We start from the raw sequence: 23,743 nt of genomic DNA, 5'->3' as shown, positions 1-23,743 counted from the left end.
AAGCTGCATCACAGTATTTTAGTAATGATTCAGTGTTTATTCTCACTGCTCTCATGTTCTTACTCTAATCGGAGTATCAAATTTTGGTGCTCTGATTAGCATAATAAAGCATGATTCACATTGTTCTTTTTCTAATCGGAGTACCAAATTGGAAAAGAAATCCCAGTCTGTTAAGAAGAGGTGGGAGAGACATAGGACAAAAGCTTTACAGCGGTGAGCTTGCAGTGGTTTCCTGGCTGTCACACCACGGGCAGGCAGTTTGGACTTGATGAGAATTTAAAAATTTTTAACAGCAAAAGACTATAAACAGAGTAAAAAGACAGTCCATAGACTAAGAGAAAATATTTGCAAACCATTTGTCTGAGAAGATATTATAACCAAAATATATAGAGAACTCCTAAAACACAAGAACAACAAAACCCCAAACAACCCAATTCAAAAATGGAGAAAGGATTTAAATATACACATTTTTAAAGAAGTTATACAGATGGCCAGTAAGTACATGAAAAGATACTTAACATCACTAATCACTATGGAAATGCAGATCAGAAGTACAAGATACTATGTCACACCGTTAGGATGGCTACTATCAAAAAGTAGAAAAACAAGTGTTGGCAAGGATGTGGGGAAATTAGAACTCTTGTACACTGTTGTTGGGAATTTAAAATGATACAGACATTATGGGAAACAGAATGGCAGTTCTTAAAAAAATTAAAAATAGAGTTAGTGTGTGATCCAGCAATTATACATCCGGATATATATTAAAAGAATTGAAAGCAGAATCTTGATGAGGTATTTGTACACCTGTGTTCATAGCAGCATTAATCACCATAGTTAAACATGGAGTCAAGCCAAATGCATTTATCTTGAGATAAATAGATAAGCAAAATATGGAATATGCATACAGTGGAATAACATGTAGCCTTAAAAAAGAAAGAAATATTTGATATGTTGCAACATGGATAAACTTCGGGGTTATTATACTAACTGAAATGTCAGTCATTAAAAAATAAGCACTTTGTGATTCCACTAACATGAGGTACTTTGATTCAAAGTCAGAGACAGAAAGTAGAATGGTAGTCACCAGGGGTTAGAATGAGAGAAGATGGGGAGTAATGTTTAATGGCTACAAGATGAAAAGAGTTACAGATATGGAGTGTGTGGATGGTGACACATTTTGAATATATTTAAATTGAACTGCACACTTAAAAATGATTAAAATGGTAAATTGTATATGTACTCCTCCACAGGGGGAAAAAAAAATTGAGAAGGAGGCTTGGCTTGGGCTGAGCTAAAATCCAAATATATGTAGGCCACATGGAGGGTGGAAAGCTGGAGCAGAATGGGGGTGGAAAAGTGAAAGGCATGCTTTAAATAATAAAATCCACTTTAGAAATAATTCATTCTTATTTAAAGCCAAACTTCTTTACTCTGTTGGGTTTGCATGTGTGTATATGTCAGCTTTTCTGGTATTTATTATGTAATTAGGATCTTTGTCGTTTGATATGAAATAATGTGATTTTTATTGAATAATGCCACTTTGGCAGTTTATGCTTTACTTATGTAGTAGCTTTCTATTGCTGCATAACATAGCACCACAAACTTAGAGGATTAAAACAATGTCCAGTTTTCAACTCATAGTTATATAAGTTGGGAGTTCGGTTGAGCTCAGCTGAGTTCTCTGCTTAGGGTTTCTCAAGGCTGAAAGCAGAGGTGTTGGCCAGGCTGGGCCCTTAATCTGAAGGCTCTGGAGAAGAGTTTGTTTTCACACTCAAGCCAACAACAGCAGCGCCTTAGTGTTTTGCAGCTGGAGGTCTGAGGTCTGTGTTTCCTGGCTGACTTTGGCCACGGGCCACCCTGTGCCCCTGGAGGCTACCTGTACCCTCTTCTGTCCCCTGTCTTCAAGGACAGCAGTGCAGTGTCAGGTCCTTCTCACCCTTTGAATCTGACCTGCCGCCCCGCTCCCAGCCAAAGAAATTTTAAAGGGCTCGCTTGTTTGGGTCAGACCCAGCTGAATTATCTCTATCTTAAGAGCAACTGACTTGGTACTTTAATTACATGTGCTAAATTCTTTCACTGCCTTATTTAGATTAGCATTTCATTAATTTACCAGAGGAGGGAAATGTTAGAAGGCTATCTTTAGAATTCTATCAATCACAAATAGTATTTGACTCACAAGAAGGTTTTGTTTATAGGTGTGATATAAAGTGCACAGGACTAAGATTCTGAAGCTCTTGGGTTCTGTTTGACTATTTAGTAACTCTGATCCTGGACTGTAAGGCTCTTGAGACCAACATCTGTGTCTTATTCATCTTTATAAGCCTACTATGTGGTGCAGAGTCTGGCATGTAGCAGGAACTTAGAACACAGTAAGTCACGGTGAGATAATTTTACCTCTCAGTGGTTTAATCTTCCTTCATCAAAGAACTCTTGTGAGTTAAAATGGAGACTGTTAAAGCCTGTGTAAATCTATGGAAATTCTAAACCATTACTATAGGGACAGTGTACAGCCTCCCCAAAGCCCTTTTCTCTTTTAAAAATACCTTTTTGTATTTGTTTGGTTGCACCAGGTCTTCCTTGCAGCGTGTGCAGCATGCAGCATGTGTTCCCTGACCAGGGATCAAACCGGGCCCCCTGCATCGGCAGCAGAGTCCTAACCACTAGACCACCGGGGAAGTCCCTCATTTTTTAAATCCACCGTTTTACTGCACTTTTTCAAGAACTTTGAGAATTAACCCAAATAGTGTGAACTTTTATACAAGGAAAGGAAACTGACATAACTTGACTAGGATCACCTACTCATAAGAAGCAAAACTAGAAATTTGAATCCGGTCCAGCATATGAGTGCAGTTTTTACTTGCCAGTTAATGATTTTTTTCATTTAAAAAAAAAAAAATTTTTTTTTAAGAGAAAGTGATATGCCATTGATACTTAGAACTGTAAGGGATTCAATCAGAAGACTGAAATAAATCGTAAATTATTTTCCTTAGAACTTATTTAGTCATGTGCATTTTGCTCATATTCATGTCTTGATTTTTCTCCAATTTTTTTCTGTAAACCCTTACTCTATGTAACATAGCCTCTTTTAATTCCATATGCAGTGGTAACAGAAGTCCTCTTGAATAAATTAAAGAAGTGAGTAAACAGAAGACAGAACCAACATGAAGTTCTCTTAGCCAGTGCTGTTATGTGCATTTGTGCGTGCATCCGTATCATTTCTTCTCTTGAAGAAACAACGTCATTTCTTTTTCTTTCCTTCTGTTTTTCTTTTGTTGTTGGCACTGCTGATTTTTACTGTTGAAAAGTCCAGGGTCAAAATCCCAAGAGTACAGTGCTTCTTATTTCAAGAACTTTGACTTCAAAATGGGAGACAGACCACACTGGTGCTATAGATTCTTATTTCTGTTGGTTCTACAGGGAAGACCGTTTTGGATTCTGGAATGAAATGGTGGCCTTTTTTTATATATATGAAGCATACTAATCTAGGTATTAAGGACTTTGTTTTATGACTGGTATCAAACTGGCTCCTTGGTTTTAATGAGTTTAAGTGATAGGTACCTAGGCCTTGCACTGTTTGGGTTTCGGCTTAGAGAGGTAGATTAGAAGGAGATGGAAGCAAAGAAAATCTTCCAGAGTCCAGTTCACAAGCCCTTCAGCTGTTTTCTCAAACCAAAGCCTGGTATCACAGACCAGAGCCACTCACCCAAGTGGATTCCCCAGTTGTGTGATTGATGATCTGGTGGTTAAGGTGAACATGCTTATTGGAACTTTGCTCACTTTTCTTCATTTCCACTTCATTGTCCTACCCTTGACCAGACAAATAGGATTCCAACTGATAAACTGGGGTTGTGCTGTGACGTACAGCCAAGACTACCAATAAGTCTAAGGCTTGGTGCAGTGATTTCTCTCTGGAAAAACTTAGAGATCATATAGTTAACTGAGAATATGGCTCCAGGGGAATTTTTAAGTTATTATGGAAAAGTTATATTTCAGTAGTACTTCCAGTTAATGTAATTGCGATGAAATTTGCCCTTTTGATTTTGGCTTTTAGCATGGTGAAGTACAGTGCTGAAAAGGCTCAGTGGAGAAGTGGTGGTACTCTGATTCAGTGGGCATTTGAAACATTGTCTTTAGTATCATAAGTTTGGAACTTTGCTAGGCACAGCCACTTAAAATTCCTCAGGGTTTCTTGTGGGTTCCCCCCCCCCAACTTTGACTAAACTGTAATATGTTACAGAATACAAAAAATGTGTATTTTATTTTGCTACTAAGACATTACCTTATAATTCAGTTTAGTTCAGTCAACACAGAAGTTACAGCTGTTTGGTCATTTAAAGAACATGGCCAACTCACAGAAGGATTTTAGAAAATCTTCTACAAGTGTGCTTTTGGGAGGAATCAATATTTCTTTACTTGAAACCAACTCTGATTTCCTCGTTTTCCATTCTTGGTGCAGTTAGTTTCTCTGTGGTTTAGGATTATGAACTAAGAAACAATTTTTCTGTTTCAGTATGAAATTTAATGCAAATCTTTCTTGTGTATTCAGCGGCCATTGCAGTCATTTGGACAGACAGGAAAAAGGTCTAAGGTATAGTAAATATTTTGTGCTGGCATGCCAAGGGCCTTCCCTCATGCTTGATGAATCTTTGTTTTCATACAGCGCTGCATTCAGTTTAGTTTTGTCACATTTCGTTTGGGGCAGAAAGCTTATTTTGTTTTATTTGGGGTTTTTGTCTTGCCTAGTCGCTTTTGTGCATCGCTTTTATATCTTTAATGGTTCTTTATCTGTAGAGAAAATGGCTCTCATCATTCTTTGGGTTTTGAGATTGAAGTTACTCCCATCCTTGCTATTGCTATTATTTTTAAAACTGCAGTTATTGTTTTCCCTCATAACAAAGAGTTTTAATAGTATTTAACGATATATTTAGCTTGCACATTTCACCTACATCTATACACAGCAGAAACTATTATAAAGAAACTTAAACTCTAGCCCTAGATTTATGAAATGTAGCGTTAATTTTAAATACTTTTCTTCAGTCAAGCTCAAAGTTAAAGCTAGTTCGGAGCCTTGCAGTGTGTGAAGAATCTCCACCACCCCCTACAGCAGAGATATCACAGGAGAACCAGGTAAAAAAAAAAAACAAACACCAAAACAATAAACAAAGCAAAACAATTATTATTCAAAGATACAATGGTAAAGCCTGCTTCCTGGAGAATATTTTTTCATAATGTTAAATAAAAGTTGTGTGTGCATGTACATGTGTTGTTTATGTTTTTACTGAGTAAACTACCAATAAGTCTAAGGCTTGGTGCAGTGATTTCTCTCTGGAAAAACTTGGAGATCATATAGTTAACTGAGAATATGGCTTCAGGGGAATTTTAAGTTATTATGGAAAAGTTATATTTCAGTAGTAATTCTGGTTAATGTAATTGCGAGGAAATTTTCCCTTTTGATTTTGGCTTTTAAAAATTTGTCAAACACCTCTTGAGTGTGAAGGGGAGACTACCCAAGACTTCCACTTGATATGTATCATTTTGCTTAACCTGAATGCATGGTGAAGCCAGTCTTCATAATAGCTTGGCTCTAATAGTTGTCTAATATTTCTTATTCCATTGTTTATAAAGTATAGAACTACTGAGGCTCAACAAGTAGTTTGGTTTTTTGCTTTTTATATATTTTTTTAATGCTATAACTTTACTTTTCTATTAATCTTAGCTACAGATTGATCTTTGTCTTATGTTACACTTGTACGTTTACATATAATTATTTTTGGACTCCCTTAACAATGTTTATTGGTGTGGTAACTTTGGCTGTTTGTGCCTTGTTCTACTTTAAGAGTTTAAGTAACCTGAAGTCCTCCTGTATCCTAACAATTAGTTTCCAAAGAATTGAGGCGATATTTTGGTTAAGAAAGATGATTGAATAAAGGAGAAAGAGAAAAAAGAGCTATGACAGATTGTATACCCTCCCTTTTTTTAAATGCCAGTTGTATGTTTGTTGATTCAAGCACAGACTGTTGATGCTTTGCCTTGATTTAGAAGATGATGTCATCAAAAGTATACTATAAATACTGAAGATAGTTGTCACGTGTTTAGAATGTGTTCTGTTTTTTAAAAAGCACTATGTGCTTTTACTTTATATAAGAAGATTTTTTAATAGATTATTGACAAAGTGTCAAGGAACATAGGGATCAAAATTTACTTTTTATTTATATTTAAAATCTTACATAATAGAAGATATTTGTATGTAGTAATTCTATAAAACAGATATTTTTAAGCAATAAAAAATAAACTTCCAAAGCAAATAGAAATATGCTCAAAGTATTTTACTAAGAACTATTGCCTGGAGGACATTTTCAGATGTTAACTTGGCTTTTGCATGCTTGTGAATGAGGCTGAAGAGTTATTTATACACTCTGAAAAAAATTCAATAAAATTGTGTTTTAAAAAGCAGTTTTACAGGTTCTTTTGTACATATCAGAGTAACGAATATACCTGTTCAGGGTTGAGCAGTAAGCATTGTAATGGGGTTTTTTTGAAAATTAATTTCTTCATTTTGTTGACCAAAATGTTACACCATCAGCCCCATAGAATAACTTGTCCAAGGAGATTGAGGAAATGAGAAGAGTCATACATTCATAAGACTGTTAATCCAGAAAAAGTGTCTTCTTTTGAGAAAAACTGTAACAAACATGATCTTTGGTTTGATGTGGTACATTTCAGCTATCTGAAAATTATTACAGGAGGTGGAAGGGAAGTGGGGGTTCTTACAGTGCTACATAAATTTGTCTAGTGAAAATTTATGTGAGAAATAAATTAATATGAGGAGGATATGTTGTATATTGATGTATATATTATTCAAAAAAGCTGACTTGCAGCATATGGATAATGAATAAGCTGGTTATACCAAAGTTCAATTGTTCCACATAATATATTATTTCTCAATTTTTCTTAGATAAGTTAAATTTTTCTTTGGGATAACAACCTATTATACCTTGTCTGAACAAAAGATACTCTTTTTAATAGAAAGTCTTTTTCCAAGCATTGAGTTAACTAAATTGCACCTAAATGGGAATTGAAAAATAAATTATTTCTCATAAAATGTACTAGCATCTAATCCTTGACAGCAGACACTTTCCAGCTAATAACGCTTGCTTCAGAATGTGATTTTTGAGGAATTAATCTGGAATAAAACTCATTATTTGAAAGGTTGAGAGGCAATTAAAAAAGAGATGTCACTTGAGTCTGATGAGAGCTTATGAGAAGGAAATGACCTCAATAACTGATGTCAGTGACAGAGTGAAGAGTGAAGGAAGTATGGCTGCCCATGGAGACAGTGCTATCATTTCAGTTATTTGTAGTCAAGAGAGTTTATGTATAAGGGCTTAGGCTTTTAAAATTAAAATGTCTTGTTAATTTGCTGCTGAAAACAAGGCCTCAGTACTAACTGAAGACAAGCCTAGATACATTATATCTACTAGATTTTTAAATACAGTTCACCTTGATAAAATAGTTTAATATCTGTCTAAATGTGGACTCTTTTCTTCCAACCTTGATTTCATAGATTATCCTTGAGTAACAGGATAGAAGTTATAAGTCAGGGAAACTTCTAAGTATTTTACTTCTGAAACGGTTCTGAGATTCATTTTTAGATATCTATTTTTTAGTTAAAAATATAAGGAAAGTAGACTAGAAAGTGAGTCATAATGAGAAAAATGACTGACGAATACAGGATGTTGATTAATGCATGAGGTTTGGTAAATAAGACAAAGGAGGGTGTAAAGCAGATGTTTTGTCATTTTAGTGGAATTTGCCAGTGCCTCACGTTTGTCCTATATTCTGAGCACAACTTTGAAGATGAAATAGGAATCAGAACTGAGAAAAGCTAAAAATAGCAGTCAGAAACTCCATGGGGAGGGATATATATACACATATATATGTATATGTATTAGATCTGAAACTCTTCTGCCAAATACTATTTTGAAAAAAAAATATATATATATATATGGGGAGAAAATGTTTAATAGAAATCATGGTGGCTGCAAGTTTCAGAATCTTGAAATTTATATCCTTTCAGTATTGACTTATTGTGCCTACTGCCACCACCAGCTGTCACCCAGAAAAGTGAAGTCATTTGTTAATATTTTCTATCACTAAAGGACAACTGTATACAGCAATTTAGCCTACATCTAGATAGGCTACACCTTTATCTTTAGTAGATATGTTCTGGAAGTTTGTCTGTCTTTATAACTTTGCCGGAATAATCAAAGCCATGTGATTTTCAACCTATTTCAGCTGTATTTCTAGTAATTCCTTTCTGTTCTGAAATTGGATGTAATGACATTGTTTTAAAAATGTAAAATTAGTTCTCCATTTCAGTCTTAGACAATGGTTACTTTACAAGTAAATGTTACATACCACTAAGGGAAACAATCTTGTCTAAAATCTTTCTAAAACAACTTTGTGGTACTTAGAGGAGGAACAGTGATAGTAGACTCAAATAGGAAATAATCAAAGTTGGGATTTGGTTTTGAAGTTTTTACTTACAGTTTTATATCATAAGAAAATGAAGGAATATGAATTTAAAGTGGATACTTAAGAAAATTAGTTTTTGGTAAGTGTTAACCTGACACGCATATGTTCCTATTGTCATGATTGATGATAATTATCATACTTTTGTTTGACATGGTATCTCCATTGCAAAAATAGGTTAAAAAGACCTTTGTTCTGATCCTCCAAGGGTTTTAAGTAGATTTCATTGAAACTATTATAAAAAACATTTATTTTCTCTAAGATAATTTTCAATTGATACTTTCAAGGGATATGTTTCAACTAATATATTCAGCTCAAAAAATTAATTTTAACATTTTTTTATCAAGAGTTTGAGTAACATGGTAAAGCTATTGTAAGTTGTATTTTCTTGCTTGAAGAATCTGGTTGGATAAAATAAAAACCTTTTTTTTCCCTCCATGCAGTTTTGTTAATCAGCAATACAAATGTGGGATATTAACTGAATCACTTTTATATTTTCACTTAATAAATAATTTTACCTTCCAACAGGAGAAAATTCAGATCCAGTTAACACAATCATTTGAAAAAGAGGAGAAGCCCTCAAAAGATGAAGCAGAAAAAGAAAAAGCCAGTGATAAGTTGCCCAGAAAAATGTTATCAAGAGGTTTGCAATTTATTTCTGTATTTTTTAAACAAAGGTTTTATTTCACCATTAATCCACCCTTTACCCCTTGAATAATTTTTATATAATATATTTCTAATAAAAGTAATCCAGAACAGACTGAAGGGATGCTATAGTTCTGGGCAAAATGGCATGACACAGTTCTAAACATCAGATGATTTAGCCAAAAAACTGCACCTCATGTCAAAAAGTCACCAAGGAAGATAACTCACCATCGTTTATTGGTCTGTCTCTTGTATCAAAATAATGGAATCACTATAATTTAAATACTGATTCCATTAAAAAGATGTATTTTTAATTCCTTACGATACAAAGAACTAATGCCAAAATGTTTAGTATGCAGTAAGAATATTCTTGGAAACCCAAGATGTTTATCTTTCAGATGTAAATTTTAAAGGACTTCATCATATATAATTACAAACCTATAAAAATGCCTTTTAAATTTATAGACACAGTTGTGTTGAACAGTTTTATAAACAGCATAAGATATTATATTTAAGGAGAAGAAATAAATGTGAATATTTGTAAAAAAAATTTTTTTGGAAAGCAATTTTTTTATGATAAATACTCTTTCAGAGCTAAAGTGCCTGCATATCTCCAAATTATTAACTCCTTATATTTGCAACTGAACTAAGCAGACTCAGTTTGCTGTCTGAATCAGAGGTTTTTTTGTTTGTTTAATGAGGCATTTTTGAATATGAGAATTGTGGTGAGTATATAGAAGGATCTTTAAGAATTCAGAGTAAATTAAAGTGGCACATATGAGAGAAATTTTCTTTTTAAGAAGGTGTATAAACATGCAGTTACGTAAATCCATGTCATACTCATTATACAGGAGTAGCAAAATTGTGGTCATCTGAATCCATCATAAATTCCATTTTCTACTTTGTCAGTTTTCATTGTGGGGCATCTCATTTTATTTGCTATGCATCATGTGTGAAGGGAAAGGAATTTGTTTCAAACAACTTTATACTGGGTTTTTGTGTTGTTGTTTTTTAGATTCCAGTCAAGAATACACTGATTCAACTGGCATAGATCTACATGAATTTTTAGTAAATACATTAAAAAACAATCCCAGGTAAAAATTAAATTTATAAGGTTTACATTGCTTCTAGAGTACCATAATTTTGTTATATATGTTTTCATTACTGAGTTAGAATAAGGTTAGAATATTTGAACTACACCAGAAACATTTCAGTTTCTTAGGGCTAAGATGTTGCTGGCCTCTATATACACATGTGAAATACCTTTTTTGCATTATATATATCATGATGATATAAAGATAATTCATACTCTTGGTAGGAATTTTGGGAAATAAAGAATCATTAAGATATTTTGGGTCTTAATCGAGATTAAAGAGTTATCATTAATCATGAAATATGAGAGAAGTATACCTCATGATAAAGCACTCAGCCAAATTACACGTTATATTCACTTATAACAAGTTTTTGGACTTAACTGAATACGGAATTTTTGTTTCTTCTTGCTTAGCTTATGAACCTCCAGGCCAAAGATTTTTAAGGTGCTTATTTGAGTCACTAGCTAATTGTGAAATCCTTTGTTTTGCCAGGGTACTAGAAAAATAGATTTTAACTTTTTGACAGGTCATCGATCCCATTGAGGCATTCTTCCCAGAAAAAGGTTTATTCACAAAATATCTGACCAACCCATTCTTGTAGTAGAAGACTCAAAGGTTAAGAACCCCTCCTCTAGATGTTAGCTCCGCAGAATGGTAGTTAAAATTTGTGAAATTTTTAGTTCATTGGGTCAGCACACGTGATAAAAAACATGAACAAGTGTCTTCAGTATTGCTGAGGTTTATCTCATGTCTTGCTTCAAGATACACCTTTAATTTCATTCAGAATTTATTGTTTCAGTACCATCTTGATTTTCTATTTAACTTTAATCCCAAATGGAGAACCACTAAAATGGAAAGTAGTCTCCTTATAGTAGGAAGTGTAAGTGTGAAGTCAGTCAACTCTGCATGACTTCTTTTTTTTCAGGTCAAGTTGATTCCTCAGTGGTCCCAACTGAAATTAGTCCATTGAACAGGTATTCGTTGGGTATCCATCATGTGCTAAGCATTGTGCTAAACATTGTAGATATAAAAGTGAGCAAAATATAATCTCTGACCCTAAAATATTCACATTCTATGTGCTACGGAAAAAAGAAAACCCTATGATATATCATTAAAATAGAATAAATGTTGTAAAAGAAGTTTTTCAGGGTGCTATAAAAGCACAGTGATGGGATCCCACCTCTGAGAGGATCTGTAAAGGCTGCACTGAAAAGATGCCTGAGCTGAGTTTTGAATTCACAGTGCTTTAAATGGGAGCATGAGAACCTGAGAGAGACAAGAGCATTGCTAAGGCACAGCAGTGTGAGAGGGAGGTAGTATACCCAGGCAGACAATTTTGCATACTGGCTCTGGCAGGAAGGCATGTAGCAAGTAATTCCAGAAAGTGATGGGGAGGTTGTTGGTTAGGTATGAAGACCAACTCTTCAGTTATCCTCAACCTATATCGGTACCAACACACTGGGGTGGTTACTGAGTAAGAAGTGCTGATGGGAAGCCGGGGATGTGATGAACAATTAAAAATCATCATCGCTGAGACGCAGTAGTGCACCATTTGAGAAATGCTGAGTGTGGCATGCTCTGTGGAGGAGTCATGACAGAATTCTGAATAGGGTGATACCAGAATGAGATTCGCATTTTAGGAAGATTACTTCATCAGTGAGGGGCCAAGAATCATGAGCAGGGAGTGTGGGTAGGAGAACATAGAGAAGAACAGAGAGGAAAAGGCTTATTTGGAAGATGTTTAAGAATTAATCCCATGGCAGGACTTGGTGATTATTTGGAGATGGACGAGTAGTGGTTTGTTAGAACAGAACAGCTGCTAGGTTTCCAGCTGGACTGATGGTTAATCCCATTAACGGGGGAAGTAATAAGGACAAGCCTGAATGAAGTAAGGCATGTTCTGTTATAAATAAGTATAGTTTGAGGTATCTGATGAAACGCTGTGGCAAGATTAAATGTATAACTCTGATTTTCAAGTGAATGAGCCTGGATGCTCTTACAGATTAGGAGTCATCAGTAGAGGTGACCCTTGCTTTGTCAGTTTGGCCAGCGAGATGCAATAAATGACAAGGATGAAACTCTATGGAAAAACAGTATCTTAAAGGTAGAGGATAAGTAAGAGACACTGAGTCCTAAAGATGGCAGAAGAATCATGAGAACATTTGTCTTAGAAATCAGCCAAACGGAAACAGCTTCATTAAAGGTGACAATGAAGCAACCCATTAGATTAAGGAACTAGGAAGTTGTTGGCTACTTTAGCAAGGCATTTCATTTGCTCTAGACTGGTGGAAATGAGAACTCAGTAGGTTAAGGGGAAGGTAGAAAATACATAGTTTGTGTAAAGCAAGACAGGATCCTAAACAGGATTTTTCTTTCTTCTGAACCGATAACAGGTTCAGAAGAAATTCCAAAATATTCTTCTTTTGTGCAGTTTTCTGTTTTCCTCTACAAATGCAAAAGTTTTTACGTTATCTGCATGTGTGTTTTTGAAGTGTACAACTTAGTGATTTTTAGTATATTCACAGATTTCGTGCTACCATCATTACAGTCAATATATGAGCTTTTTCATCAACCTCCAAAAGAAATCCTTAACCATTTTGCTCTCGCCTCCTTATGCCCTGAACCCTAATCTAGCTTGTCTCTATAGATTTCCCTTTTTTGGGTATCATCATATGAATGAAATCATATGTATGTGGTCTCTTGTGATTGGCTTCATTCACTTAACATGATATTTGCAAGGGTCATCCATGTTGTGCAGCATGTATCAGAACATTAATCCTCTGTGTTTGCATTTTTATTCAAAAAAATATGTAAGTGAACCATTCATATAATGGCTAATGAGTAAATACTAATGTCAGTGTGGTTTACATAGTTGTAGCTAATGTTAAATTTTGTGAGAAAAACGATTTGCCTGATGGCTCTGTGTTCTCTCAGTGAAACACACCATTAATTGCCAGACATAGGTGGCACAAAGTTAGTAATACTGCTGCTGCTGCTGCTGCTGCTAAGTCACTTCAGTCGTGTCCAACTCTGTGAGACCCCATAGACGGCAGCCCACCAGGCTCCGCATCCCTGGGATTCTCCAGGCAAGAACACTGGAGTGGGTTGCTATTTCCTTCTCCAATGCATGAGAGTGAAAAGTGAAAGTGAAGTCACTCAGTCGCGTCCAACTCTTCATGACCCCATGGACTGCAGCCCACCAGGCTCCTCACTCCATGGAATTTTCCAGGCAATAGTACTGGAGTGGGGTGCCATCGCCTTCTCCAAAAATTAGTAATAAGTGGCAAATTTCCACTAGAACTTCAGCGCATTCTAGATGTTAAGCAGGTTTATTTTGAAATCATAGTAAAGTCTAGTTTACATTTTATTTCAAAATTTTCCTTCAGGTCCTTAAATCTTGTTCTCATCCCAATGAATAAACTTAACTTCAGGTGTTAAATAACCATTTATCTGTAATTCCTGTCTTAAGAAATACTTTTAAAAATTGTAATAAATAATCATTACTAGATTAGAACCCAGGAACCTGCAGTTGCCCAAGATAGAGATTACACGCACTGACGTGGTTTTTATATGTGTTTTTGTATTGGTTTTATAACCATTTTCTGTAAATTATACAACATATTGAAGAAATATGGACAGTATAGGCAACTGTGTCACTAATGGAGGGGAGCAGCCCCATGGAAAAATTCTCAGAGTATATGTTTTAAAAGTAAGCAGTTTTGTTCTGGGGAACATCATGTAATTGTTCTGTGCTTGAAATATTTTCTGAGTTTACTTCTATTAGAGGTGATGTTTAAATCATATTTCTTGCCTGTTGCAGATATTTGACCCAGTTCATACAGACCACTGGGAAGGGAATGGTGAAAGCAAGCATTCTTGTTTTCTTCTTTTTTTATTTGCCACTTGTGTACCAGCACATACTTTCTCAAAAGTCAGTTCTGGTATAATGACTAGAACACTAATAACTAAAAGATTATTGTCCCTTCATTTTAACTCAGGTAGTTTATTGCTCAGTTTGATTGAGATCTTTGTTTTTCTTATATATTTCTTTAATAGCAGATAGCATGTATTGGTTTCTTTTAAAGATTATATGATGACAAGTTCTATGGGTGCCTATAAGTTCATGTGCTAATAAACCTATGCCATATGAAAATTAATTTATGGATCTGTTAGTTTGAATACTGTATGTAATGGTTCTGTAAAGGACTGTTAATTTTTTACTTATGGCCATTACCAAGAAATCTAACCTTGATGACAGATTTGAAAATTTGGAAACTTGGACTAAGCTGTAGCAGATACAAGGCAGGAAATGTAAATCTTGAGAACTTAGGAAAGCTATTTTTCTAACAAGTTTTACTTTTTGCTAACTAAAAATTTAGTAAACTAAGTAGGGGAACTTAATTTAATAGTAAGTGGTCCAGGTAATAATAGAAAATCCTCTGCAACCCATAAATCTACATATAAAAGGGAAAAAAGCCTGAATTTTTATCAATTACTAATAAAATTGTTAGGTTTTTGTTTTCTTTCATGGAGACAACAGAAATTTCTTTTGAATACCAGTTCCTTCACTGAAGAATATTTCACATATTGTAGGCTTGCTGTTTAGCTCAAACAGAGGAACCAAATTAAATGCACTGTTTCATGAATGCTAAATAAGTTGCCTGCCTCCAATTCCTTTTTTTCCCCTACAATAAGTATATAAAATACATTAGAAAATTTTACCATGTCAAGACAAATTGACCGCAAAAAACATTAGAGGAAAAGAGTCTTAACAGTAAGTCTTTTACAGTGAAAACCTTATGAAGTAAGTAAAAATTTTCCATCCTCCCCTAAAATTTTAAGGAAAAACATTAAAAGACATTAGTAAAATAATCTGATTAATTTATTCCACTCAGATAGATTTGTTGAGTGTGCTCCTCACTATAGCACAAACAGCTATATAAAAATAATTGTGATAAATACTCTTAAAAGGTATGAAAGAAACAGGTCTTAAAAGAATGTAAGAAGCTGTGCTAGGGACTTCCCTGATGGTCCAGTGACTGAGACTCTGCGCTCCCAATGCAGGCAGCTTGGGTTCCATCCCTGGTCAGGGAACTAGATTCCACATGCCTCAACTAAGACCAGGTGCAGCCAAATAAATAAATGTTCAAAAAAAAAAAAAAAAAACGTGCTGGGCAAAGGAAACGGCATGTTCGAGGAGCCTGTGAAAGGAAAGAGCTTGAGAACTACAGCGATAAGCCAAAAGGATGAAGGTTTTGTGAGAAAGGGGCAGGAAATGAGGCTAAAGAGATAGGTGAAGGTCATACCTGCCTTGTGAGGCACATTGCGTTAGTGTGTGTGGGTGCTCAGTTGTGTCTGACTCCCTGTGGCCTGTTGCTCTGTAGCCTGTCCAGCTCTGTCGATGGGATTCGCCAGGCAAGAATCCTGGAGTGGGTTGCCATGCCTTCCTGACCCAGGGGTTGAACTTGCATCTCCTGCATTGGCAGGCAGATTCTTTACCACCAAGCCACCAGGGAAGCCCCATGGGCCGTGTTACAAAAGATGTTCATTTCTAACCTAAGAGCAATGGGAAACCTGTGATAAATGTTTATCCCACACCATGACATGTCTTCACATTTGTGTTTTTAAAAGATTGTTGTGGATGTTCCAGGTAAAACAAATTTGGAGGGAACAAGGGAAGATACAGGGAGATAATATACTACTATCGTAGAGGTTCAAGTCACAATCCTGAATACTTGGATCCAGGGTAATGGCAGTGGAAAGAGAAGAAAAATAGATTGAAGATAGATAAAATTTGCAGTTGTGATTAACTGCATGGGAGGATTTGGAAAAGCATAGTAATAGGCAAGAAAAGGTACTTCTAGTACAGTATGCTGAGTGAAAGGTGGTACCACTTGCTGAGGTGGAGTATACTAAAGGAGAAAAATTGAATGTTGCTGAAATTTGTATTAAAATGTAATCCTGTTCCACTTTGGGTTTTAAATCACCACTTAGGCATGTTATTCTCTTGATTTTTTTCAACTGATAAAAACTGTGTATGGTTAATATTAGTCAACTTTATAAGACTACTTTTGCAATATAGAGAAGATCAAACTCAGGGCTGATGTATAGACTTTCAGGCGACTTAAGCAGAGGAAATAGAGGACATCGTTTCCCCTTAGAATCTGAGAGGGATCCACTATGTAGTATTTATTTGAGAAGGAAACATTAACCTCTTGGCCTGGTTTTCTTGATTTATAAAATTTCAGAAACAGAAAGCTGCTTCTGTAAAGCTGCTTCTAGCTCTAAGGTTCCTGAGGTTTGTTTTTGTTTTGTTTTTCCCACCTGTACCTGAAATTTACAGTGACCACAGGAATACTCTCTTGAGCTATGTTCTTGGTGTGTGAGCAAGGAGGTCCTTTGGGGAGTGGTACCAGCAGCTTGTTTTGTAAGTGCACTAAATAGGACCCTAGTGGTCTGAAGGAGCACATGCAGGTGTTCCCTGGTGTCCTTATTTGTTTTAACATTCGAGATATTTGATTCATTCTGGTATTTTACCAAAAAATTCCCAAAATCTTAAAAATGTATTATAGCGATTTTTAGAATAATTTGAAGTCCTCTTCCTCTGAGTTAGGATTAGTAATATAGTTCATACTTCTCTGCTGTAGTTCCATTTATATACTAGCATTGGATTCCCACTGGAGTATTCCTGTGGTTACTGGCATTGCATGTTCTTTAGAGTACTGTTTCTATGGAGTTGAGCATGGTAACAAAGTCATGAGCCTACCTAAAGATGTCTGTTTTCCTGCTGCTTCTTACTTTATTGAGTAAGGGATAAAGGCTAATATTCTGTTATAATCCATGTATTTGTGGAACAGAATTTAATGCAGTAGTACTTAACAGATCAAGATAATAATATAATGATAATTTTGAAATTGGATGGTATTCTCTCTACATTTGTGTATGTGTGAAATTTTCCATAAATTTTTTTTAAAGGTCATCTTTATTGTTTTAAAATACTACTTATTTTAGAAAGCATATATCAAGCTTGTAATGTTCTTCAGTGTACAGGTTTTATAAAAAAAATATATATAGCCCTGTAAATTCAACATTTATGATTATTTCAGTGTTAAATTTTATGAGTTTTCATATTTTCTTTCAGGGACAGAATGATGCTGTTGAAATTGGAACAAGAAATTTTAGATTTCATTGGTAATAATGAGTAAGTCCTGACCTTTAACAAGAAAATAAATTGTCATCATAGTTATTCAAGATCTGCTAAACTAGTCTTTCTTCTAATTCTAGGTCTCCCCGTAAAAAATTTCCCCCAATGACATCTTACCATAGGATGCTCTTGCACAGAGTCGCCGCTTACTTTGGATTAGACCACAATGTTGATCAGAGTGGAAAGGCTGTCATAGTAAACAAAACTAGCAATACAAGAATGTAAGTATCAAGAAAGATTGTTATATGTGTGTGTGATAATTCTTTATCTTTAACATCTTTTATCTCAGGTTTTCCACGTGTTTTAGCAGCCTGCTTCAGCTTTGTGATGATAACCTTATGTGACAGGTCTAAAAAATACACTCTGCTCACGAGATGTAAAATGCACCAGTCTGGACTGAAATAAGACAGGTGACTGAAATGAGACAGGTGAATGAGGATTGCTTTTTTAGAAAGTAGGAAAACCTTCAAAAATCATGATGTCAGTGATGTTTAATAACCATTTTCTTATGGATTTTAAATTAGTACAATTTAAATAGCTACGGCCAACTTCAGGCACATTTAAAAGGAAAAAGCAAACTTTAAAACCCTTATATTTTCACTAATTTTCTATCATTTCACTGTCTTTTCCTCCTATATTTTTGGTTCTTTTTTTCCACAGATCTCAGGACAGTGGGACTGTTGGTTGGTTAATCCAGTATTATCCATAATATTGTGTACCCTTCTGGGCTATGTATGACTAGTGAGCAAAAAATATTAAGTTAAGAGGAATCATTTGCATTAAAAAGTGTTAGCTTTGTATGGTGAAACAGATAATCAGTGCTGATATTTGGGAGCAAAAGGTACAATTCAGAGGCACCTAAAGTTATATGTTCACAATACCTCTTTTGTCTATTAGTAAAACTAGTCCTAAAGCACCCTGTTGAGTTCAGCTAAAATTCTTCATGGTGATCCATCAAAAGAATTTTCCATATTAATTTCATATGTGGCAGCAGTGGATCTGTGAGCAGCAGTCAGCTTCCGATACCATAAATAATACTTTTCAGTTCATAATTTTTCTTCTTTCCTTGAAGCTAGACTTGTCAAGGTTCTGTCTATTATGAACCATTTGGCTTGCACAATTATATTTAATTCATTTATTTCTCTTTTGTTATAATGGTCTTTACCCTTGTAGCTATCATATTGTTTGGTTGCACTAAGTTGGTTTTCTTCCATTTTAAATAGTATTTTGTCAAAAAGGTATATTTATTGGTGGAAGCTTGTATTTTTTAACTGATTGTTACTACAACTAAAATTAATGAAGACAGCTGTCTTTGAAAAGGATCACGTGTTTCTTCAGGGATTAAGTTTTAGCTGTACATGTGAATCTGATTTGTCTACTGCCTATCTTTTAGTCTTTTTTAAATATCTTTTAGCTTTTTCCTAGTTAGTTATTTCATGACTAAGGTGGGACAGTAACCGTAAGCTATGAGCTGGGCTGAAGGTGAATAGAAATCTACTTCATTTAACCAATACCTTTCAACATTACTCAGAGCTGCTGGATACCCAAGCACATGTTCATTAGCAGGCATTTTGACTAACATTTCGACTGGTGACTCTCTAAGGTTTTCAATGCAGTGTAACCTCAGTTATTTGAATGCTACACATGATTTCAGGGTTCTCTTTATCCAGGTAGTCAAGAGTTTAGTTAAACACAGATGTTTATAATGTATTGATACCTAAAGAAGAATGGATCAGTAGCATAATTATAACTAGACATTTCAGATCATTGAAGTTACACTGTATTTTTATTTTTTTCTTCTGGAATATGAAGAAGGATGTAAATCAGAAAACCTTAGAGAACTGCTCCACATTGAATAAAAACAAACTTGCCTTTTCCTCATAGGCAGATTACCCGCTCCAGCCTTGAACCAGTGGTGTTGTGGATGTCAACAACCCGGTGTCCACTGGGGTGTCTCATTGGAGCGGGAAGTTGGCGATTGCAGGGCAGTAAATTCAGGCATCTATAAAAGACAGAGGTAAGACAGTCTTAAGGTTAGCTGAAATGCCTGCTAATACTATTTGGTGTGGGAATCCAGCTGCTCTTAGAAAAGTTGCCAGGCTCTTGGTTAAATCTTACAGTCATATTGGAATAACAGTCTCTCACCCAAGTACAAACTCCTTGAAAAAGAAAACGTGATTTTGAACAGCTGCAAGAATAGTTGATATCAACCAATGGGGCAGTCATGTGACAACAGTATATGGCCATTGTCAGGATTAAATAGATAATCTTTCAAATTCCTTAAGAAAGCAGTCTTTTTCTCATCAGTTTGGTCAAGGAATTTTTCTTTTTTTTTTTTTACTCTTTATTTTTCTCTTTAGTTCTGTGTATAGCTCTATGTGGAGATATGTTCTGTTTCACGTATCTAAATATATTTTAAAATAAAGATTTCTTCAGCTTACTTAGATAATTATCGTTTAAAATCTTTGCATCATTTGACAGGATGTAGATACAGTACTCTTAAAAATTCATTAAGTTAAAACAAATATTCAGAAGTGTTACTTGATTACTATGTATAATGAAATATCTTATGAAGTTTGCTGAAGATGTCCTTACTCAGGTTTATTTGGTTTAGAATTTATTTAAGGTACCCATAATAAATTACGTGACTACATAATATATATTTTAAGTATATGTAAAAAATTGCTTAGGAGTTCAGTTAGCCTTTCTTTATTGCCTATAAATATATTTTTTATAGATCACATATTTCAGTTTTATAATAGAATGATATTAAGTCTCAGGAGTGTTGAATGAATTAATTTGTTGTAGCTGAGAATATATTTCAGAAAGTGAAATTTTATATGATTATAATTTTCCAAGAGCAATAGCGTTCCATCTGTTTTCTGGATCCCAGTAGAACTTGCAGCATTTCCATAGAGGAAAAACCAATCAGCCATGAAATATGTTGTTAAGAGTTCATAATCATTACTTTAGGTCATAACATGAACCTTCAAAAAACCTCTTTTTAATCTGTTTCAGTTAATACAAAACAAAGATGTGCCCTGCTATAATTAAGAATACTTGGTAACTTGGTAGCATTTTGAAGTAATCTCTTAAGTTTTATTAAATTCAACCACAAAATATTTGGTTATGTAACATCAGAGCAGGTTCTGTAAGAGTGTAACATAAGATACTGTGCCATACTTTTTCCTTTGTTCCAGAATTGTTTCTTTGAATTAGAGGAGGCAATGCAAAGAGGATAGACAGGCTTACATACCAGGGCTCAGTCATTTCCTTGCCCCCAATCTTGGACAGTTGCTTTAGTCATTTGATCCTCAGTTTTGTCAGTAGTATTTATAATAATAACAAACGTCTACTGTTTTAAGTGCTGGTCATCTGTTAATTCATTTCATCTTCAGAACAACCTTATGAAGTAGGTAGACTGTAATGAGGAAAGTAGGGAAAAGAAAGGTTAATAAGTAACTAAAGCACCTAAATGTTAAAGCTGAGTATTTGAACCTGAGCAGTCATATTCCAGAGCCCACAGTGTATTTAATATATCCTTTCAGTCATGACATGGGATAGTTAATGTTTTCTCATAAGATTATTTTTGAGGAATAACTAAGATAACGTAAGTATCTATAAATAACGCCAGTGAGTGGGAACATACTGTTTTTACCACTTTTCATAAAATGTAATATTTAACTTTTTTATGTTTTGTTCCCTTGGTTTTTGGTTTGTTTTTTAGACCTGATCAGAAATTTACTGAACATATTAAGGATGATAAAGGTGAAGACTTTCAGAAACGATATATCCTCAAGAGAGATAACTCTAGCTTTGACAAGGATGATAACCAGGTAACCTCACACATTTGGAGCATTTTTATAGATGCTGGACTTATCCTGGCAGATCATTTCCCCAAGATTAAGTGTTCTCTTTTCTTTAGATGAGAATACGTTTGAAAGATGACAGACGAAGCAAATCTATAGAAGAAAGAGAAGAAGAATACCAGAGAGCTAGAGACCGAATATTTTCCCAAGATGTACGTACTGACTTACATTTAGGTCTTCGTGTTTAATTATATGCTAATTGCATATTCACTCCTCCCTTAATCTGTTGATCATATTTACTTTCAGCTACATTTGTTACATATAAAGTCATGTTTTTAGCAATACTATAGTCCTGTTCATGTTAATGATTTAATAGTTTGTAAAATACTACATTGCTGCAGTTATGTGTACTTTTCAAAAGTTGGAAGCAGATCAACTAAGAAGCAGTACTTTGGACTGAATATATAGTTTATGTAGTATTTTTTCCTCTCAGACTTCTCACAGAATGGAGATTTTAGGAATATTGGTCACTATCTACAAAATCGTGCCCTAAGTCCTGCTTGCTAGTGGACTTTTCTTGATAAATAACTTGTTTCTTTTAAAGTAAAGCTAATTGATTTTTTAAATTAATATTTATTTTCCACTTTATATGTGATTATATGGAACAGATCTTGTAAGTGGCTGCTTATTTTACACATATATTCAAGAAGAGAATCAGTTCGGTTTTACCAGTATCTGCTCTATGCAGTACTAGTACAGTCAAGGATATAAGAATATATGTAATTTGTGTTAATACTTTCAGAGATAGAAATTTTCTCTGTATTAAAAAAAGGAAATGACACTAAAATCTAGACTGTCAGTTAAAAGTTTATAGTATTCAACAAATCTTATTGATCACCTATAGTAGGTACTTTGCTGGGCACTAAATAAATGTATCCATGCACATGTACAATAAATTATCTCCCAAACAGCCCTATATGCGGTATCACTGTTTATATTCACAGATGAGGAAACTGAGGCTCCAGGAGACTAAGTAAAATAGAGAAAGATCATCTAGCTAGAAAATGACAGGATTCACCCTAGGTCTTCTGAACTCAGGGCCTAACCTAGATCTATTTTCCTCTGTGATTGTAAGATGGATGAGGTCTCTACCCATGATCACTATTGAGATAATGACAATACAGTGTGTGATTGGTATAGAAACATGAAGGTGAAATAGGGAACACAGTAGAGATGCACCAAAAACCAGAACTCTGGAGTGAGAGGAAGGTTAGCTTCCAAGAGGAGACCTGAAGGATTGAAGTGTTCCACGTCCAGTTAGCATCTTCAGGGGCCAGAGATAAAGGAGAGCTAGACTCATGAGGAACTGAAGAATTCATAATCCACCTGGATTGTAGCCTAGGGGGCAGGAAGTGAGGGGCGTTTCAATTGGAGAATTAGTAGGAATCTTATTTCAGCTTGCTCCTGAAATCTGGTGCAGGGAGTTGAGTTTTTAGCTAGAGCAGGGTTCAGCAAACTTTTTCTTACGGCGCAAATAATGAGTATTTTAGGCTTTGCTACTATACAGCCTTCATTGCAACAACTCAAGACTCCAATTATTAATACAACAGCAACCATAGACAATATGTAAATGAATGGACATGGCTGTGCTCCAGTGAATCTTTATTTAGAAAACCAGATAGCTAACTGTAGTTTGCTGACCCCTGTGCTAGAAGATTGGGCTTCCCTGGTGGCCCAGAAGGTAAAGAATCTGCCTGCAATGCAAAAGGCCTGGGTTCAGTCCCTGGGTTGGGAAGATTCCATGGAGAAGAAAATGGCAACCCACTCTGGAATTCTTGCCTGGAGAATTCCGTGGACAGAGGAGCCTGGCAGACTACAGTCCATGGGATTGCAAAGAGTCGTAGACAACTGAGCAGCTAACACTAAGTACTAGAAGATCAGTGAGCTATTAAGGAGTGGAAAGTCATGATCAGAGAGGTTTCTATGGCTTCTGCTGTTTAAATTGGATGAAAGGAGCAAAACTGATAGCTTGTAAAGTAGAAGACTTTTAATTAATACAAGATGCAAAAATGATGGCTATCTGAATCAGGTTGTTAGCACTGGGAGGCTTTTGGCTGTAAGCTGCATTGAGGCATAGCTGCTTGTTCACTGCTATAGCTGCTGCCAAAGCAGAGCTGATCATTCACTTATTTGTTGAGTGAATAAGGTGGAGTCTACAGACGTGTATATATCTTGAATATTTAACAGTGAAAATGGGTTTGCTTGTTGGAAACAATATTTGAATTTGAAGTTACTTTGTACAACAGAAATGAATTGCTTCAAAAATATGTGTCTGTTAAAAGTAAGCATAGTATCTCCAAGCCAAAAAGATTTTTTCATTATCATTTACTTGTGTACCTTACTGTGTTTGATTTGAGGACCAGGAGTAACTATTGTTTTTTTAATTATTACACATGATT

At 35.1% G+C, this 23,743-nt stretch overlaps 1 protein-coding gene across 27 annotated transcripts in view; it reads left to right on the top strand.

Annotated features, from left to right (window-relative positions):
* R3HDM1 (R3H domain containing 1) overlaps positions 1–23,743 on the top strand; it is a 162,786-nt gene that overhangs the window by 78,314 nt on the left and 60,729 nt on the right. For 13 of the 27 annotated variants that reach the window (XM_060410084.1, XM_060410074.1, XM_060410073.1 and 10 more), the window contains exons 4-11: positions 4,547–4,588; positions 5,038–5,127; positions 9,061–9,175; positions 10,193–10,271; positions 17,413–17,472; positions 17,556–17,696; positions 21,203–21,311; positions 21,401–21,496. In XM_060410084.1, the coding sequence (XP_060266067.1) occupies positions 4,547–4,588; positions 5,038–5,127; positions 9,061–9,175; positions 10,193–10,271; positions 17,413–17,472; positions 17,556–17,696; positions 21,203–21,311; positions 21,401–21,496 (732 nt within the window). Of the gene's footprint in view, positions 1–4,546; positions 4,589–5,037; positions 5,128–9,060; positions 9,176–10,192; positions 10,272–17,412; positions 17,473–17,555; positions 17,697–21,202; positions 21,312–21,400; positions 21,497–23,743 lie in introns of those variants that run through there. The other 14 variants (XM_060410088.1, XM_060410087.1, XM_060410080.1 and 11 more) reach the window with 2 other exon arrangements.

This window comes from Ovis aries, chromosome 2, assembly GCF_016772045.2.
Source record: "Ovis aries strain OAR_USU_Benz2616 breed Rambouillet chromosome 2, ARS-UI_Ramb_v3.0, whole genome shotgun sequence".
In the NCBI taxonomy this organism is placed as follows: Eukaryota; Metazoa; Chordata; class Mammalia; order Artiodactyla; family Bovidae; genus Ovis; species Ovis aries.
This window is presented reverse-complemented; position numbering and strand designations above follow the sequence as displayed.